This window comes from Hevea brasiliensis, chromosome 16 (assembly GCF_030052815.1).
Source record: "Hevea brasiliensis isolate MT/VB/25A 57/8 chromosome 16, ASM3005281v1, whole genome shotgun sequence".
Taxonomy (NCBI): Eukaryota; Viridiplantae; Streptophyta; class Magnoliopsida; order Malpighiales; family Euphorbiaceae; genus Hevea; species Hevea brasiliensis.
The window spans coordinates 60743599-60764966 of record NC_079508.1 but is presented as its reverse complement, the minus strand read 5'-3'; the positions used below and the strand labels follow the sequence as shown (position 1 = coordinate 60764966).

The 21368-nt window shown below is 32.4% G+C and overlaps 2 protein-coding genes across 2 annotated transcripts; both read left to right on the top strand.

The window, feature by feature from the left end:
* Positions 1-1319: 1319 nt before the first annotated feature.
* LOC110666900 (uncharacterized) lies at positions 1320-5644 on the top strand. Its single transcript, XM_021827553.2, has 3 exons — positions 1320-1647; positions 1750-1922; positions 5350-5644. The coding sequence occupies exons 1-3, from the start codon at positions 1471-1473 to the stop codon at positions 5423-5425; spliced, it is 426 nt and encodes a 141-aa protein (XP_021683245.1). The 5' UTR covers positions 1320-1470; the 3' UTR covers positions 5426-5644.
* A 2306-nt stretch (positions 5645-7950) lies between these two features.
* LOC110666901 (auxin response factor 8) lies at positions 7951-17393 on the top strand. Its single transcript, XM_021827554.2, has 14 exons — positions 7951-8652; positions 8917-9029; positions 9129-9227; positions 9375-9431; positions 9558-9713; positions 9806-9890; positions 11592-11682; positions 11758-11922; positions 11997-12119; positions 12761-12836; positions 13623-13770; positions 15486-16501; positions 16586-16776; positions 16882-17393. Exons 1-14 carry the CDS (start codon positions 8610-8612, stop codon positions 16982-16984), a joined length of 2466 nt encoding a protein of 821 aa, XP_021683246.1. The 5' UTR covers positions 7951-8609; the 3' UTR covers positions 16985-17393.
* The last annotated feature ends 3975 nt before the right edge of the window (positions 17394-21368 follow it).

Genomic DNA, 21368 nt, shown 5'->3' with positions numbered 1-21368 from the left:
AATTCAAATAATATTCACACAAAAGATAATTTAGAGCACTCACACACCCGTATGTCACATCAACATATATACATACGATAGCTGATTATTTATACAGCTCTCTTAATTTTAATACCTGCCAGCGAGGTCAACTCAAGTCGAACTTTCTCTTAATAATCCAAGTGCAGGGAGTCTGCGAAATCAACTTAAAGCCGTACTTACCCCAACTTATCCACATTTAAGGATCGGGTTTCAGCGAATCAAGCTCCAGCAGCAACTATCCGTCCTACTCATATCCATATCCATACCACATGCACGCCAACACACACATAGAGCTCCAAATTACTTTAATGCTACATCCACATCAATTTCATCAATAAAATATGTAACATAAGGGCGTGCCTGGCATTTAACTACACACACACACATATATATATATATTTAAAAATGAATGCATGAGCATGCCTTGAATATATAATAATAATATTGAAATTATAAATAAAATTAATATCTACTAACAGATTATCCAAATGTCACTGGAGCGACTCAAAAGATGAGGAAGGTTGACTCGAATTATTTAAATAATCATATTCAAGAAATTTATCAATATTAGCTTAAAACAAAAAACTAAATAGTCTAAGACACCCTAAGTTTATGCTAAAAATTCAACAGAGTTTTTCCTATATCTAGGATCTATCAAACTTGAAAAATAACTCAATTAACACTTCTCAATTCAAAATGCCTCAGACTTATAACACAACAACTACACAATATCTATTTTGGACCTGTCAAATCAGTCAATTTTCACATAAAATAATTAATAAAATTTAAAATATTATAAAAAAATTTATCCCTCTAAAAATACTAGAGCGATAGGAGAACGTTTTTAGATCACCAGCAATGTCTTTATTTAATTATACATATATATGTGTGTGTAAAGAGAGGGAGAAGTCATACTCAATTAACCAACATATTTTTTTTGTAATTTATAAAAACAATTTATATTATTTACCAAACTTAATATTAATTAAAACTCTAATCGTTAAATTACCAAATATTTTATAATTAATTATAATTTAAATAATTACTAGCTGCAAATGCTAAATCGGATATGTCCAAGAAAAAAAAAACTATCAAGTAGAATCACCATAGTAATATGTCAATAACAATTTATCAAATTTATCAAATTTAAAATTTAAAAATTTTTAATAAATATTTTAGAGATGAGCTCAAATAGTAATGTCGCACCGAAATATTGCTCAACGGGCCGGCCGGCCTTAGTCCAAAAGTTGAAATAATTAAATTTTAGCTTATCTATGGGCTCTGCATGCGTGTTCGTTGTGAAACAGCTAGAAATTGATCTTAAAAAATTGGAGTAATGACCTAGTCAAGAGTCATAATCCTCGAATCTTCTGGTTCTGGTTAATAGAAAGAGAGCAGAAGAAGTGGGTTATTGTGCAAGTTTGCAGAGAAAAGCTGGCCAGAGTGGAAATGGAGCTGCCAAAAGAGTATGGATATGTGGCTCTGGTTCTTGTAGCCTATTGCTTCCTCAATTTCTGGATGGCTGGTCAGGTAGGCAAGGCCCGCAAGATGTACAAGGTTCCTTATCCTACCCTTTATGCTTTAGAATCTGAAAACAAAGATGCTAAGCTCTTCAACTGTGTCCAGGTCTGCCTTTCCTTCCTATTGCTTTGCATTTAGATGAAAATTTTTTTTTATGGGTTTTGGGTTTTACAGTTTGATAGTCTTGGAATATGAAATTATATGCAGAGAGGGCACCAGAACTCGCTAGAGATGATGCCTATGTTCTTTGTGTTGATGATGTTAGGAGGGTTTAGGCATCCCTGTGTCTGCGCTTCTCTTGGATGCCTCTATATCATCACTCGTTATTTCTATTTCACTGGCTATTCCACCGGAGATCCTCAGAAACGTCTCAGTATTGGGTTAGTTAATTAGTTTTTCTATTTACCAATTAATTACTTTGCTTCAGTTGTCCCAGTCAGTCCTTGATTTGCTGCCTTCTTCTCTTAAGAATTGAAACTTCTTAATATATTATAGAAAGTGCATATGCTGAAACATGTTTCTATTGTTTTGGTCCTGGAAATTTGATATGAAGTTTTGTTGGCTGTCAAAAGAAAACTATTCAATAAAATTTACACTATGTTTGGATCATAGATTGGGATGGTTTCATATAATAAATTGTTCCTAAAAAATGGTGGTTTGGGTTTGTAAAATAATGGTTTCCTAATCATAATTTAGTACAGGCTTTCAAACCACCAAATTGGTGGTATAGCTATGCAAGCCACCAAATTTGGCATGGTTTAAAAAATTTTGTTTTCTTGTAATATCCCTACACAATATATAAAATTCTAATTACATAGTTTCAATGTTATATATTTATAAGGCATATTTTGTGATTAATTAAAAAAACTAAAATGTACTTTTAATTATTATTATAATAACATTATTTATAAATTAATATTTTATTTAAATAAATATTTTTAAATTATTTATATATTTAAAACAATAATATAAGGTATTTTGGTATTATTTATATATTTAAAGGCTTAGTTGAGTTGAGTTGAGTTGAGTTGAGTTGTATACCATCTAACCAAACAAGGGAAAGTTATTAAACTATCCTATACCATACAATAGTTCCATACATGTTAACAATAAAAAACATACCATATAATATTATGCGATACGATACATGAATAAATCCTGCACTCAATCCAAACAGGGGGGGGTTAGTAGCTTTTTAAATTATTATATTCAAATAAAAACTTTGAAGATTGCCGGTTATTCGAAGCAGTAAAAACTGCTTGGAGTTTAACATTCAAATCAAAATTGAGATAAACGTATAGAGAAAATAACTAAAAACCTTCCTAAGTTGTAGCCAATAAACAATTTTCCTATTGAACCAGTGGGGTGTTCACTATATGGTTCTTCAGTCTGAACCTCATGCAGCACAGCATTAACAGTTTGGTTTAGTCTAAGATGGTTTATTTTTTCCATTTACTTTTTTATTATGTTCAGGCCAAACCAAACTGTTAGTCAAACTGAACTAACTGAACTGCATTTTGTTACTTTTTTAATAGGGTAACGTACATTTTTATTCTTTGAGGTATATCCATCCTTATTAATATGGATCTTAGTTAAGGCTGCAGTAAACCTAGTTGTGATTTAATGGCTCAAAGTCTCAGCTTGATAGAGCTTGTTCAAGCCATTAGCCAGCAATTCAAGTCAAGCTTCAATCGCTTGGCTCATTTAGGTTCTGTTGAGGATTATGGGCCTAGGAGTGTGAATCATCAAATTGACTGGGCTACAAGCTGAATTGGATTTGAAATTGGCTCTCTATCGCCAAGCCATTTTGGTTTGGTTTGCCAACACTTATATGCCTTTTAATTTTCTTATACAGCACCAATGCTTGTTGCTCTAGTCCATCTGCCCATGGATCCAGCTAAGCCTAGCTTGTTGGGGCTTTGCTCACAGGTCTGGCTCATTGAGGCTCAACCCACTATGCTATTGTATCCCTTTGATACCTATCTATAATTAAGAGTCCTAAATAGAAATACAATCCTAACTAATTAGGAATACATATTATAGTGAAATGGACCAGATATAACTCAACTCCAAAAGCTAGTACAAAAGGTAGAGGTTTGCCCAAGGCTCATATTTAGTACAAATTCCTTATTCCAAACAAATGTAGGACAATACATATACACAATTGACTTTCCATAATAGGTCCTGAGCAACTTGTTTTGAGCTTGTCTTATAATTATTTAATTTGTTAGGAGGCTCATTTCTAGGCTTGCATCAGGCTTATTAAACTGATACAAAAACTAAATTTTTAAAAAAGCAAAATGCATCTTTTGGCCCCTGATTTTTTTTTTTTTTGGTTTTTATCAAGCCCTTGTAGTTTTATATTTTCAAATTGCCTCTGAACTTATGTATATATATTCACATTTAATCCTTATTTAACAGAAATAACACATATAAGCATTTGGGTTTGTTTAGTAAATGAGTGAAACTAAGCTTTGCTGGTTTATACTTGTTTATTGAGTAGTTAAGCTTAACCCTGATTTTTAGATGAGTTAGTTACCAAAAAAAAAAAAAAAATCCTCCAAGCCTTACTATTTCAAACTTGGCAATTTTAGTCCCTATACTTATCCTACCGTTAGTGAAAAGTTTTAGATTTTAATAGAATATTTTTTTATGATATAATAATTTAGATATTAAATGTAATTAAATTTTAAAATATTAGGGTCTAAAGTGTAATCATTGATATTTTATAATCAATAACAAAAATGTGAAGTCATTGACAATTAAAGGAAAGAAAATTGCACCTTTTCAAACAGCAAGAACTGAAGAATATAGTGTACAAAATCTCATATGGTTTTCGTAATTAACCCTTTTTAGGCTCATTTAATAATGAGCTAAATATATACACGTTAAAGCTCAATTCAGCTTATCTACAACCTTAAGGGTAATGGGGTGGGGATTTGCTTGAATGGCATGATGGATGGTTGGATACCTACATTTTTCTCCCATGGGACTGAAGATGGGGGAAAATATGTTGCCGCTCCCTAACCCATTAAATGGAAATTGGAACGGGAATGAAGAATGGCCTTCCATCCACTCCGTGTCCTGTTGTCACATGTAACTAAATAAAGACAATGTTTATAAAGAAGCTGCAATTTCATCCTATTTTAAATAGTTTTTCTGTACCGTTGGGTTTGTAATTTAATGTTTTATATGACAATTTGTGTTCATAATCTTCATCCAAATGATAATATTTCTCTAATGCCAACATAAAAATATCAATTGAATGCACATTAGGCACTCATGATTCATGAACCTTTCATGAGCAGCTAATTGAATATTAAAACAAAAATTACTATTGAAAATACCATAAAAGTGAAATAATATTAGTTATAAAATAGTATTGACTTTGATGTGTTGTGCCTTGTAAGAAGAAATTATGCAATGGAAGTTCAGTGTGTATTTAAAAAAATTTAAAAACAAAAAGAAAAGAGAGAAAGGTAAAAAAAAAAAAAAAAATCATCATCCCTTTTAGAGAGTGCTGCTGTTTTGGGGACTTAAATTTCAAATCAAGACTATATATATATATATATATATATATATATATATATAGAAAATAACATTATTAGTTGAAGGTCTAGTTGCAGTTTTATACAATAGTCCTGATCGTTATGTCTTGTTGATGAAAACTAAGAGTAAGGCTGGTTGAATCTTGAAAACAGAACTAAATATATTTTGAAGTTTTTGCAATATTTCTTAACCATTACTAGTGACTTTCTTCCTTTTATGCTACTTGGTGATTAGTGATTACATGTGCTTCATATACAGGAAATATGGGTTCTTGGCTATGTTAGGGCTTATGGTGTGCACTATCTCCTTCGGCGTCAGTCTTCTTCGAGGATAATATCTTGTTTCTGACATGAACTATGGGTCATTTTCCTGTAATTTCTCATACCTATCTACCTACCATCTATGGCTTCTCCCTTCTTATAACTGTTTTGTTACCTGTTGAATAAGTGCAAAGCCTTTGTCAAACACAGTCGTGCTAAGAAAACATTAGTTTTCTTGAGATGTACTTTTTTTGAATATTTATAAAAATATAAACGTTAGATGGTTTCTCAAATTAGTATTCTGTTTCTTTGCTATTTGGAAACTTTATGGATTATTAATTTCTTAGCACCTCACTATACCCTTCCCGGTGCTGCAGCTGGGGCATAATTTCTTGCTTTACTGCAATTCTAAACATGGAGTTATTGAATGGAAAATTTTTATGATGCTTTGGGGGGTGGCTAGGGGTGTGGGTAGAGTTCTTAGGTTCATGCCATAATATTCTGCTCTTGCATTTTGAGGGAAAGAAAGAAAGAAAGAGATAAAGAAAGAAAGTACCTTGGATATAGAATCTGGTTTAGAGGAGGATTCTACTAATCTTTGATTTTCTAATTTGAAGCTTTCCCATAAATTATTATATGCTATTGATACTACTCCACAAAGGGGAGAAAGTAGAGATTCTGGAAGTTCCTTGTACGAGAAGGAAATCATTGACGGAGCTGGTTAACTCCATGGAAGATTGATTTTTGAAGTTTGGATTTACTTGTTGTTTTATTAAGGGATAATTACATATGCAGTCCAAAAATTTTTTTTATTTCTTACAATTAAGTCTTAAATTCTTTTTTAAGACTTTAACTCAAAAAAATGTGTATATGTAAAAGGTTGGCGTGCAAATAATATCACCACTTGTCTTTTTCTTTTACTGTACTCATTCTCCTATTCTGTTTGATGATTAAATTTTCTCTGGAATGACTAAAATAATTTTAATTTAGTAAACATTAATGCTGCTTTTATTTGATGCTGTCAATATGCATATTCCAAGACTGTTGTGATAGACATCATATATATATATATAAAAAAAGAAAATCTCTTTTCTTGACCTTTCTTTACCAATTCTGCTATTTGTATTCCTCTCCCCCTCTCTATCCATCATTATGTCCTCCCTCTCTCAAATTTTGTTATCATATGTGAAACTAGCCATTTCCCTCTACCTGGTTCTGTAGCCATAATTTTAGTTTAGAGATTTAATTAAAATATATAATTTATTAATAAATTATTTACCTTAATTAAAAAGATTAATTAAATAGTTATTTTATACTTATAAAATAAAAATATTTAATAAATATAATAATAAAAATAAAAATTTTAATATTTTTTTTAAAAGTTAATTTGTTAAAAATTAAATAGAATTATAATTAGTTTAAAAATATAAGGAATGATTAATTGTTAAAATATATTGATAGTTTAATATTAAAAATTTTATTAATTTATCTCAAATTTATTTCTTTTTAATTCAATTAAAATTATAGATTAAATAAAATAAAAAATTATGAAAAAATAAATTTAATTAAAATTATAGATTAAATAAAATAAATAACATCGTTTATCTTTTAATATTATAAAAGAATTTTTTTTAACTTGAATATGAATACATTTTAACAAGGAAAAAAAATTTAAAATAATAATGAGATTATAAGAAGAAAATTATCAATATTTTAAATTGATAAAAAAAATGGGAGAATTGTGTTTAACTTTTCTTTAATGATATTATTTAATAATTTATATTTTAAAAAATAAAAAATCAGTGATTATAAATTTATTAGATAAAAAAATAATAAAATAAAATTAATAAAAAATATAGAATTAAAAAATAATAACAATTTGATTTTTTTAATATGAAAATTTGTATTTTGTTGTATTATTTTTTTGATAAAGAATTTAAAATTTTTTTATATAATATTACTGTTAAGCTTATTTAAAATCTTTAAACTTTCATATTTATTAAAATTTAATAAAAAATTAAAAAAATTTTAAAAAATTATTATTAAATTCTTAAAAATGATCAAAATTTAAGGAGACTCAATACCCCTATCTCTTAACCCAACATAACTCCGTCTGTGATTATCAGGATGAGCTTAAGGAGAGGTGGTGGTGGCATGCATGGGTAAAAAAAAAAAAAAATTATTATAAATAAGTTATAATAGTTGAGCAAGAATTTGATGCTTCTAAAAAAATTATTAAAATTGAATAATTTACAAATATGAATGACATTTTTATAATATGATTTGATTTTGTTCTTTCATTTTAAAAATTTCTATCGTTAAAAAAAAATAATAAATAAAACGCATAAGATGCGATGGACGGGAGTCCCCCCTCGGTCTATCTATCATTCTTTAGTCAATTATTTTTACTATTTTTCGAAAAATAAATTTTAGAAAATTTTTAAATAATTCGTACTCTGACAACGACCACTGAAGGATGATGCACATGCCTGCTGTCATTTCAGCACCTAGCCAACGGCTACGATCTTCCTGTACGGATCCTTCAATGTTCCAGATTCCATTTCTCTCTCTCTCTCTCTCTCTCTCTGCTCACTACTGCTCTCAGGTCCAGTTTGGTCGGGTCCCTTATAATAGAGAGAACTCTCTCTCTCTCTCTTTCTCTCTCTCTCTCTTTCTGTCTTGCTAGTGAGCTTCAAAGCTGAACCCAAGCCACACTCTCTCTTTCTCAATCGAGATAGTGATAGTTTACTTCTTTTCCTTTCCTTTCTTTGTTTCCGTCTTTAGTTCTCTCTCTTTCTCTCTGCGCTCTTTCATGGCGATCTCGAAGAACGTGTTGCTTTATTTCGGGGCTTATTTTTTGCGAAATTACGGGATTACCTATTTTTGAAGTAGTAAAGAAGATCTCTTTGGATTTGGGTTTGATCTGATTTCAAATTTGTTTGCTTTGTTAGGGTTTTACGTGTTTAGGGTTTTGAAGCTTCAAGTGCACTGTCTAATTGTTAGTTTTATTTTTCTTTTTTTTTTCCCTATTTTTTCTATTGAGTGCTTGTAATTAATAGAGTGTGAATTTAGGAGAGAGAAGTGTGAAGAGATGAGAGAATGCAAGGGTTTTTTGTTGGATTGGAAGATGATTACTATTATTACTATGGTAGCTGTGAGTGAGGGTTTTATATAGCTAATATTTTATTAATTAAGACAATTTATAAATAATATATATATATAGAAAAACAAAAGGAGATAGAAAAAAAAGAGTGGAAGATGAAGCTTTCAACGTCAGGGTTGGGTCAGCAGGGTCATGAAGGTATCTTATTTGTTTTCCCTTTTTATTTTATTTTATTTTTTCCTCCTCCCCCTCCCCCCTCCTTTTTCTTTTGTTGTTATTTCTCGATTCTCTCAAAGTCCATTTGTTATTTTTGTGTGTCATTAGAGCTTTATTGTTTTCTCATTAATCTTTGCATTTAATTTAAGAGGATGATTAAGCTTTCTTACCATAAGTGATGACCAATTGAACTACAATTTAATTTCTTTTTCACTGGGTTTATTGTTGTGTATATCATGTTGATAGGCGAGAAGAAATGTTTAAATTCGGAGCTATGGCATGCCTGCGCTGGACCACTCGTGTCCCTACCAACCATGGGTAGCCGAGTGGTCTACTTCCCTCAGGGACATAGCGAGCAGGTCTTCTTTTCTTAATTTCTCTTTTTTATTCTGGTTTCAAAGCGATCCTGGTTCATTTACTAATTTTCAGTTTTGATTCAAATGAAATGAACTGTGTAGGTAGCTGCCACTACTAACAAAGAAGTTGATGGGCACATACCCAATTACCCAAGCTTGCCGCCCCAGTTGATATGCCAACTCCACAATGTCACTATGCATGTGGGTTTTATTTATCTTGTACAATTTTCAACTTTCCTTAATTTTCCCCCTTTTCTTAAGCACCTTTTAATTATAATTATTGTTTTTTTGTTCAATTAATGACGTAAAACTTAAAATTTGAATAATGGAATATGCTTGGAATTTCAGGCAGATGTTGAAACAGATGAAGTGTATGCCCAGATGACTTTACAGCCCTTGACTCCGGTAATTGTGCACTTATTCTCAATTGCAGGATAGGGTTTATCTAATTGAATTCTAGTTTGATGATGATGTTGGTTTTTTTTATTTAACATTGTTTTGAAATTATTTTTGTTATCATTGCACGTACAGCAAGAGCAGAAGGATACATTTCTTCCCATGGAATTGGGAATGCCAAGCAAGCAGCCCACTAATTATTTTTGCAAGACATTGACTGCCAGTGATACTAGTACGCATGGAGGTTTTTCTGTTCCCCGTCGTGCTGCAGAGAAAGTTTTTCCTCCCCTGGTAATCTTTTTCTAATTTCTCACGATCATTTATATTTAGTTAAGTGCTAATGATGTTATATCTGTATGTGTATAAATGTTTCGTTTGTCCAGGATTTCTCGCAGCAGCCACCAGCGCAGGAACTTATTGCAAGAGATCTGCATGATGTTGAATGGAAATTTAGGCATATTTTTCGAGGTAGTATTGGAGTTTTTTTGGGGTCAATAACTAGTATTCTGACACGTTCTTCCATTATATTTTAATCTTTTTTTAATAAGTTGTATGTGTTGTTAAAATATCGATATAGTGACCTCACCATTGTTATTATATGCTTCCAAGTAGAAGTTTCAACAATAATTCCATTGCTTTAAAGTGGTATTGCAATTGGCAGTGAAACAACTCTGCATTTGGCCAAAATAAGAATGTTTTACAATGGCAGTCTCTGTGTTATGTCTTATTTTGTGTTATCAATTGCGATCTAATTGTTGAACCATCTGACTGCATTTCTCTATATCCTTTTACGTCTGTGTAATTATTTTTGCCAAGTGTGCAAGGCAGTTTGGCTCATCTCCTCTAGTGGAAGATCACATCTGCCTTCAATGTCATGTGATAGAATATTACTGATGTTATATTCTTCCTTTGAATTGCTTTGTTGGTTCAGGCGTTTCTTTTTAATAGGAACCCCCTACACGCACACACTGGGCATCTCTGTCTTATATAGTGTTTGTTGTGCATTTCTGCAGCTTGCATTAGGCAAAATATCTACTATTAGATTAGGTGATAGGACTTTTCCTTGATTCTGGCAATCGGCACGGCTTTTCTTCGTGAGATTGGACTTTAGGTAGGATATGTGTTGGCTTTTTGGGTCAGGACGATAAGTTCACCTGTCCTGAAAAGTATTGCTAGTGACGCAAATTGAGAGTTGTCAAAAATCAAATGTATTTTTGAAGAAATGGATTTTGTTGGGTGAACATAGGTACTCAGATTTTGGCCTCCAAAATTTTTCCCTATCAAACAAGAAGAGCTCAAAATTTTCAAAGTACAGAACAAGTCTAAACACAACTTGCTAGGAAAATTAGTTCTGCTTGCTTTGACGAATTGAGCATGCAAAATGAGTTCTACAGAAATGAAAACTTGAGTTGTTAAATCTAGAAAATAAAAGAGCTAAAAAGAATTAACATTGGAAACCTAACACTGATCAGTGGTTCACGGTATTAGCAACCTTTTACCAACATTAATGACTTGTGAAAATTGATGTCTTTCTTGATTTCTTTTGGTTTGTCTTATAGGGTGCTAGAATAAGTTAGGATAATCTGCTTTACAGTCCATCTGCCTGAAATCTTCCTGGATCTTATTAGTAACTGACCGTGATTGTGTCCAGGAGACACTAAGAGTTACAATAAGAGGCAAATGTGAAAGCATTATTTGTGTGTTTAAATCTGGTACTTTAATATTTAAGCTAATGATATGAGGTTCAGTAAAATCTGCTGAATTTTACATTACTTGTCACCGAGCTCAAGTCCAGGGAGGTGTGGATGGGTCAAAATAACCTACAGACTGCTGAAAGGGGGTTCAACAGGATTCTGTTTAAGAAGTTGCTTCCCATATGATTTTTGAATTGACAGTCTTTGACGTTGCCATATGCATTTTGAGATGTTCTTTGACGATTGTGATGGAGTACTTTTGTCTAATACTTTGCCTGTTGATCCTCTATGAGGGATAGCGGCAATATGACTGTCTTAGCTTTATTCTAGTAGTCTTCTATAATTCATTTGCAATGATAACTGGTTATATCATTTCATACATGTGCCAGGATGGTATTCTAATTTTTTTTTTTTTTAATTTTAAGCTACATTGTCATGGCTAGCTGACAACTTCCATTCTTTGCACATACTGCAGGACAGCCCAAACGGCATCTGCTCACTACTGGGTGGAGTGTATTTGTTAGTGCCAAAAGACTTGTGGCTGGAGATTCTGTTCTTTTTATCTGGTATATAATCCTCTTTCTCTGTACCACAGAAGTTTTCATTCAATGCGGCTAACTATGTAAAATTCCTGCCACTAGGAATGAGAAAAATCAGCTTCTTTTGGGAATTCGTCGGGCTACTCGACCACAAACTGTGATGCCATCATCCGTATTATCTAGTGATAGTATGCATATCGGACTTCTTGCTGCTGCAGCTCATGCAGCAGCAACCAACAGCTGTTTTACAGTTTTCTATAATCCAAGGTGCCAAACATGTTCTTAACTTTCTTTTCTTTTGATGGTTTAATTGTTCCATCTAACATGTTTACTTTTTGCAGGGCTAGTCCATCTGAGTTTGTTATACCCCTTTCCAAATATGTCAAAGCAGTATTCCACACACGTGTTTCGGTTGGGATGCGCTTCCGCATGCTCTTTGAGACTGAAGAATCAAGTGTCCGTAGGTATTATGGTAGTTGATAGTTTACTATGGCATTCATAGTTTATCATGTGGGATCATTTATTAATTTATCAAGTCTTGTGTTTTTGTCATTCAATTGTTTATGCTGCCTAAATGTCATCATTATTGATAAATCCTTTACTGATATGACGACATCTAACTAATTTATTCTTTCTATAAAAAAAAAAATTGTAACTTATTATGTCATTTTAATATATCTTTAATCTTTCAATTAGCTATATCGAACTTGAGTCTTGGGAAATTGAACTGTATAATGAAGAGATAGTTTTCTTGTTTTCTTATGTCATGCTACTGAGGGTTAAATGTAATGCATGTGTATTTTTCTTTTGGACCATCAGCTGGGCTCTCAAGCTTTGGCGCCCATGAATCTGTGAATAAGATTTACTTATCAGTATTTGTTCGTGAGGAAACAATGCAGTTAATGGACATTGGTAGAAACATTGTTTTATCTGCTGTGTGATTTGGGTTGATGAGTTCATCATTGGCTGTGATAGCATGGGACCAAAATCGTTTGAAATGCATGCTGTGTATGGTACCATGAAGCTGCTGCCTCTACATGATATATTGTATCATGCCATATGCATATGTGCTGTTGTGTTGATGCTGTAAACTTCCATTGGCCAGGTATATGGGTACGATAACTGGCATAAGTGATCTGGATCCTGTTCGGTGGCCAAATTCTCATTGGCGTTCTGTCAAGGTAAGTGGACTTAATGTGTGTGGTCCGGCTGAAACAATGGCATGCTTTTTATGCTGTTATTCTATTAACATCATACTATCAATATGGTACATCTCCTGATTTTGTGCTTAAGGAGTTAAGTGTTCCCCTTGTTTTTTTATGTTTTCTTTTTAAATACTCTTCATGTGCAGAGCCCTTGAAATTAGGGTCTGAACTTTTAACTATGTGGTTCGGCAAATATATTGTATTTTCCCATAAATTCTAGATCATATCTAACAAGATTTTGATTCATATAATGATCATATTAACTTCTAGAGAATGGGTATTAAATAATTTTTAAACAAACATAAATTCTAGGTAATGGAGATTAGGCTATTAGTTCAAAAACTAAAATAACCAGATTTAACCTTATGATTCTTAAAAATTCCTGTGTAATATCCATGCATATTGTTAATTTCTCATGTGTGACCTTTTGTGTAATTTTATTCCTTGTACGTTGATTCATATTTTCTAATACACAAGGCTTAAAAGTTTCTTGACTACTCTTCAATTCCCTTGAAAGTTCTAATGTAGACTCCTTTTTCATACATGCTTTTGGTATTGGGCTATCTTACTGCTAAGCTGTGAAATTTACAGTCCAAGTTCTTTATTCTATGTTGTGTCTTGTATGCATGTGTATCTACACACACACACACACACACACACGTGCATTTCAGCAAAAGATGAATTGAGCTAAATTCTATGTAACTTGTTGTCTTTGCATGATTTCCTCTTTTTTGCCTTTTTTCATTTAACCTTTCCGTGTAGGTTGGCTGGGATGAGTCAACAGCCAGTGAGAGGCAACCAAGGGTATCATTATGGGAGATTGAGCCTTTAACAACTTTCCCCATGTATCCATCACTGTTTCCCCTCAGACTCAGACGACCTTGGCATCCTGGGCCCTCATCTCTGCATGGTATTATTCTTTAATTTTTGTGGACCTTTTGGCATCTTTTTCTTCATAAAACTTGCTGGATTCATAGTATGCTTTTAGGGATATGAAGACACAATTGGATTGTGTTGGTTAAATGAAAATTATTTTAACTATAAAGAAAGAAAGAAAAGGCAGTGGCAACTGGTGTGGAGGAAGAACATAGCCAAGTATTCCTTTGCTTTCAGAATACTTTAGTCAGGTATTGACTCAAACATCTGGCAAAGTTGCAATGAAACATGATTCTTTAAAGTAATTGCAAATCATGAGTCTGAGAATATTAGTCAAAACTTTCAATACACACCAAAAGACTATCCTTCAATTTGTTTTGGGACAATTTGTTTTTGTTTTCTTTTCCAGTTTCTCTGTGGGTTTGTTCTTCTCATGCTTTAGGGAGTGGAGGTAGGGGGAATTCCTTGAGGTTTATTCAACTTGAATGGTGAACACTAGAAATTGTGATTTATATGCGTTCATGGTTCAAGCCTCCTTTTGTTGTGGGGTTGAATCAGTTTTTGTTTTGAGTTACTAGTTTTATATTTATAATACTGCAGGCAATGAACATTATTTATATTTACATATTACTAGATGTAATATGTAAATGGATTTTTTTTGTTTATCCCACAGAAGGCTACAAGCGAAGTAAATTAGCATAAGCGGCCCAATATGGCATTTATTTTAATTTTTTTTATCAATATTCAGTTGATTATGCAGAAAAGTTCAAAATACTCATTTAGCTTAGAAATGACTCCATGGATGAAATGGCATCTTTCAATTACATATATTTAGCTTACATTTGGTTTTCTTTCCTGTGGTCTAATCATTTTGGGGAGACTCCATGGATGAAATGGCGTTTTATCTTTCAATTACATATATTTAGCTTATATTTCTTTTTCTTTCATGTGGTCTAATCATCTCTCTCCAAAATGAAAGTAAATAAATTCTAAACCATTTAGTGGAAAAAGCGAATCCATATAGCCGACCCCAAATTTTTGGGATAAAGGCTTAGTTGAGTTGAGTTGAGTTGTATATGCATCTTTTCCTTTGTTTCCTTCATCTTGCAAAATAACCACTGATTAAATTGTTATTCCAAGTTCCAACTACAAACTCCTGGCCACTTCTAAGCTTTCTGATACCTGCTTAAATGTAAATTGCAATTGGTGTTACTAATGGCATTGCAAACTGGTCTTTGGCGACAAGAGCATTGTATCTTTTGTTTTTTGCCAACTGACCTTTGAGCTGGTGTATCCATACCCCAACATGATATTAGAGTTCCCCCTACCCCCACAAAAAAAAAATGTTGCTTCAGTTCCCGTGAATTCCTTTCTCTTTATTCAATTGCAGACTCTTTTTGATACAACAACAACTAAGATTTAGTCTCAGACTAGTTGGCGAACTCTTTTTGATAGTTTGAAGTAAATTTAGATTTGTTTTTTAATAGGGGAAAAAGAAACCTGTGTAGGTACTAATGTTTTACTGAGCTTGGGTAGTTAATTTGCAAATATTTAAGCTGGTAGTGAAAGTGCTTCTTGGATAATGTCAGCATAAGGTTCTCACTCCATATACAGTCCAAACTTTTTGTAGCTCTAGGAGTTTGACAATTTTGTCCACTATGCATGCCCTCTCTCTGAACAGCCCTTTCACTCTTCGCCTCTCCTTAAATTCTGACTGTTTCTTTAATCCTAAACCTCATCCTTTTGCAGATAACAGAGATGAAGCTGGCAATGGCTTAATGTGGCTAAGGGGTGGAACAAGTGAGCAGGGTCTTCACTCTCTGAATTTTCAAGCTGTTAATATGCTTCCATGGACGCAGCCGAGACTGGATCCTGCATTGCTGGGGAATGATCAGAACCAGTGGTACCAGGCTATGTTGGCTACTGGTTTACAGAATCTGGGAAGTGGAGATCCCCTGAGACAGCAATTTATGCAGTTTCAGCAGCCTTTTCAATATCTTCAACAGTCAAGCAACCATTATCCACTGTTGCAGCTACAGCAGCAACATCAAGCAATTCAACAATCAGCCTCTCATAATATGCTTCAGGCACAAAATCAGATTTCAACTGAAAGCTTGCCCCGGCATTTGCTGCAGCAACAACTCAACAATCAGCCGGATGATCAAGCACAGCAACAACATAATTACCATGATGCACTTCAGATTCAAGGTGAACAACTCAAGAGACAGCAGTCAAATGTGCCTTCTCCATCTTTTTTGAAAACAGATTTCATGGACTCGAGCAACAAGTTCACAGCATCTACTACCCCTATACAGAACATGCTTGGTTCTCTGTGTGCTGAAGGGAGCGGTAATCTTTTGGACTTCACCAGAACTGGTCATTCTACACTAACTACACTAACTGAGCAGTTGCCCCAACAGTCTTGGGTCTCGAAATATGCTCCTTCACAGGTCAATGCCTTTACCAACTCAGTTTCACTTACACGGCCATATCCTGAGAAAGATCATGCTATGGAGTCTGAAAATTGCAACATGGATGCTCAGAATGCTACTAATTTTGGTGTGAATATCGATTCATCTGGACTCCTACTACCTACCACACTGCCCAGATATGCCACTTCTGCTGTTGATACTGATGTTTCGTCAATGCCATTAGGGGATTCTGGGTTTCAGAGTTCTATATATGGTGGTGTGCAAGACTCTTCTGAATTATTGCCAAGTGCAGGGCAAGTCGACCCGCCAACCCCAAGTCGAACATTTGTCAAGGTATGATCCAATTGCAATCAATTGGACTTTGTTGCTCAGCAGTCATAGGGAAGTGATTCGATGTCTACCTATGTTTTTTTGCAGGTCTATAAGTCAGGGTCGGTTGGGCGGTCACTGGACATCTCCCGGTTCAGCAGCTACCATGAGCTGCGAGAGGAACTGGCACAGATGTTTGGCATCGAGGGAAAGTTAGAAAACCCTCATAGATCAGGCTGGCAGCTTGTATTTGTCGACAGGGAGAACGATGTGCTTCTCCTTGGAGATGACCCATGGGAGTAAGTACACATGATAAATAATAAAAACTGATTTTAATTTTGTTTTCTATTCACAGGGATCTATCCTCTTCTTTGTAGCCTTATATGGTTATTGTTTATCTGCAGGGCGTTTGTGAATAATGTTTGGTATATCAAGATACTTTCTCCAGGGGATGTACAAAAGATGGGGGAGCAGGGGGTGGAGTCCTTCGGCCCAAATGTAGGTTGAAGGATTGAGTAACGATGGGGCTAGAGACCTTGTCTGCAGCTCTGCAGAATGCGGCCGATTGAGAGCTGTATGCTGTATGACATCCTTCCACGTATTGACATGAAATTCTCGCTCTCTAGGGCCGAGATAAGATTTATTAGTTTTCCACTCTAGTGTGTGTACTACGTTTTTGTTCCTATGCATCATCTCTTGAAAATTTATTATATACCACCTGTTTTCCTAGACTAACTAGTTCTGATGAATTTGACTTTGGTTGTGGTGGATAAAATACGTGTAAATTCACCACAGGCACTTAAAAAAAATTTAGAATTTCAGAAAGTTCTAGCATATCGGAATTCGTGTGAGCAGTCTATAGCATCTTTGCTGTTATGAAAAAAAATAAAAAAAAAATCAATTTTCGTTGGCTACATTTGTTATGGTTCTTTATTTTTATACCGGTGCGATTTTCACATTGATTAGGGGCAGATGAGGTTACCTTGAATTGGATGTTCAGTGAGAATTAATTTTAATATGGGCACGTACCAACCATCATAAGTACGTGTGAAAAATCCTGTACCTTTCATTCAAAACCAGAGTTTACGCGAAAACCTTTCTTCTGGCCGTCAATATTAGAAGAATGAGAATAGAGAAACAGAAGGAAGGACAGAAAAAGAAAAGGAATTGGATGTCATTTATCAAAGAAATATTTGACTTTCAATTGAATTGTTTTAACAAATGATTTTTTTTATTATTAAGACAGTTCGATTACCAAAATTCTTTTTGTGGGCATTAAGTGGATGCTGAATTCGGAAATTAGATAGAAATAGGGAAATAATTGTACGAGAAAATATAACCAAAAGACTTTGAAATTATCTTCTTTTTTTTTTTTTTTTCTAAATCAGCATGAATTTATGTTCGTATTAACACTATCCTGTTGAGAATAAATAGCTAAATACACCTTACTAGAAAAATATTATAAGATCACGAACTATTTTTAATGTGAAAGTATATTAAGTATTTCTGCTGTCATTACCCCAAAAGAAAATTCTATATTTATAATGATAAATTTGTGGATTTCTCATCTTCTTCTCTATATTTATCAAGAAAATAATTCATCATCTCAAAAAAAAAAAAAAAAAAAAATCAATGTGCCGCTTGTAACAATAAATTTAATAGCTATTATAGTTAATATATAAAATATATTTTTATGACCGCAAGATTCAATTGAAATTCTAAATGTGTAGTAATTATTACACAAAATTATTTTTCAAATTTTATAAATATAATTTTTATATATGAATAACATTCATATTGTAAATGTATCTACCTTACTTTTCAACTATTTCAATTTGACTCACAAAATACTTAGAATTCAATTCCATATAAGTTGAGTCAAATAATTTAAATTTATAAACATTTAAAATTTTATATATTTATTTAAAATACTTATAAATAATTAATAAATAGTTAATGTGTTTGATAAAATATAATCTATAAGCACATTTATTATTAAAATGATTAAAAATAATATTAAATAAAATTTTTAATTAAAATTTTTAAAATTAAATAAAAATAATATAATAAAATACTTTATCAAACTAATTTATAATCATATAAGACTTATGGGCCCTAAAATTATTATAAGCAAATAGATCAACCTATTTTTAAAACTTTTTAAAACTTATAAACTGAATTAATTAACAACCTTATAATATTTAATACTCATAGTTAAATAATATTTTATATAATTTTAAATATATATTATATGTTATATTTAAAAAAATATGATAAAAATATTAACTATCATATTTAAGTATTTATTTTTTTATATTAATAATATTTTTATTTAAAATTATAATAATAATCACTAAATCAATTTAAATCAAATTTCAATGTCTTAAAATTTTAATTCAATTAAGCTAAATTTTTTTTTGGTTTACTAAAAATAATTTATATATGAAAATACCTTTTATAAAAATTACTTAAAAATATATTTTTTATTATTTAATTATAAAATTAAATTAATAATATATATTTATATCATATGTGTATTAATATTTTTATATAATATTTAAAATATTAAAAAATATATAAAAAAATATTTTTAAAAGAAATATTTTTCATAAAATAAATAAAGACTATAAATTATTAATTTTTGTTAAATCGAGCCGTCCAGACTAGAGCAGCCCCCCTGGCAATAGCTTTTCATGGCATGATAGTTACCCCCATTTCATTCCACGAGAATATGTGAATCCCATAATGTCAAAATACATCTAAATCCCAGTTTAGCAGAGAGACATCGTGCAAGGCACAAAGCAAATCCACGAAGACCGAATTTCCAAAGGGGCAAAACTACCATGCACCAATATTTCCCTACCATCAATCTCATCCCATATGTCAACTTTTCGTGGATGAAAATAGAATTCTAGAAAACGTTTTTCTCACGAATCTGCAAACGCACCCAAGGAACAATCCACTAGGATATTCTATCATTTCATTGTAAAGAAAAGCTATAGACCACCACTAATCAATCGCTCAAATGTTAGTGCAAATTGACCACGCACCAACTGTGTCGTTCTCCACATCAGAATTCCAGATCCCCCGAGCAGGCGCACATCAACTAAAACTTTGAATGGTATGACACATATGCCACCCATCTCTTAAAAGCTTCACAATAAAAATGACCCAATGCACGCAGATTAATTTATTCCATATACCACCTATCAATTTACACAAAATTATATCTTACACATGCCACACAAAAACTGTAATCGCACTACTAGTATTCCAATATGAATCAGATCTTCTCTCTCAATAACCTCCCATTTGAAATCTAAAATTTTATAAGAATTCAATTCAATTGATTTTCTTTTAATCAATTTTCATATTTACAATGAAAGAAGAAAAAAAACATTTCATTTCAAACAAATTGAAAACAAGCATGATTGTCAATTGAATTCTTCTCTTGAAAACGATTTATTCCAAACGAAGCCATTAGTGTTGTAAGCATATCTACTCAACTAACAGTTTACAAAATTATCACCAGTATTGGGGAAAAAAAATCAGGGTTATGTGAATTTAACCATCATGCAAGTTGCAAGACTTCATTTTATTAATTAATCAGTGCTTTGGGCAAACTTCACAATATTCAGGTACGGATACACTTAGCAAATAGATTTATATCAATGGGCTAGAAATGTTTCAGATAAGCAGCATTCAGCAAAGTCAAACTAATCATTGTTTATCATAACCGGGAGTTACTGAAGGAAAATCAGGTTTATTGAATATGATGATCACATTTATATCAATGACTTGTTCACGAGACAAAGAACCCTATGGAAATTCCAATGATCAGAAACTATATTGCCTCCTTTGCAACTACCAGAGAATTCAAGCTTGCACTTCAAAGTTTTGACAACAGTTATTACGCAACTAATTGCACCTGGTATTTGAGACTTGGAACAAAAAAGAACTGACTATAGAAATGAAACAATTATATTTTATTGGTTCAATCATAGCACAAATACAGATGGCATCAAATATTAGAGAAGTAGCTAAAAAAACACTTGGAGGGTCTAGAGGACATAGACAACCCTCAAAAGAGAGGAAATACAAAAGGCAATAAAGAGAAAGAGAGAATGATATAAGAAATTACCTAAGTGTGATAATAATGAGGCATATGAACAATATAAAATAGCAAATAAATAGGCAAAAAAGGCAAATAGTCAAGTAAGAGCGCAGGCTTTTGAAAAATTATATGAGAAATTTAAAACTAAAGAAGGGGAGAAAGATATTTATAGATTAACAAGGAGGAGAGAAAAGAAACGTCAAGATTTCAATCAAGTTAGATTCATTAAGGATAAAAAAGGAAAAATATTGGTGAAAGATGAGGATATTAAAGAAAAATGAAAAAATTATTTTGATGATCTCTTTGATAATAGTCAAAATGGTAATAGAGTGAATATAGACTACAGAGCAATAGAAAATAATGTGAATTATACTAGAAGGATTAGATCTTTAGAAGTAAAGGAAGCACTTAAGAATATGAGGTAGGTAAAGCCTGTGAACTCGATGGAATACCAATTGAAGTGTGGAAATGATTAGGAGATATGGGAGTGGCATGATTAGCTAAATTGTTTAATAAGATTCTAAATTCAAAGAAAATGCTTGACGAATAGAGGAGTAGTATTTTAGTACCTATTTTTAAAAATAAGGGAGATATACAGAGTTGCTCAAACTATAAGAGAATTAAATTCATGAGCCATACTATGAAATTGTGAGAGGGAGTTGTGGAACATCGACTACGTCATGATATTTCTATCTCTCCTAATCAATTTGGCTTCATACCTGATTGTTCAACTATGTAAGCGAGCTTTCTCATCAGAAGCTTGATGGAGAAATATAG

Excerpts from the sequence above, each read along its gene's own strand:
- LOC110666900 (XM_021827553.2), top strand. The coding sequence starts at position 1,471 with ATGGAGCTGCCAAAAGAGTATGGATATGTGGCTCTGGTTCTTGTAGCC. Across the intron at positions 1,648-1,749 it reads AGCTCTTCAACTGTGTCCAG|AGAGGGCACCAGAACTCGCT; the intron begins GTCTGCCTTTCC and ends AATTATATGCAG. Across the intron at positions 1,923-5,349 it reads CAGAAACGTCTCAGTATTGG|GAAATATGGGTTCTTGGCTA; the intron begins GTTAGTTAATTA and ends CTTCATATACAG.
- LOC110666901 (XM_021827554.2), top strand. The coding sequence starts at position 8,610 with ATGAAGCTTTCAACGTCAGGGTTGGGTCAGCAGGGTCATGAAG. Across the intron at positions 12,120-12,760 it reads GAAGAATCAAGTGTCCGTAG|GTATATGGGTACGATAACTG; the intron begins GTATTATGGTAG and ends TCCATTGGCCAG. Across the intron at positions 12,837-13,622 it reads CTCATTGGCGTTCTGTCAAG|GTTGGCTGGGATGAGTCAAC; the intron begins GTAAGTGGACTT and ends CTTTCCGTGTAG.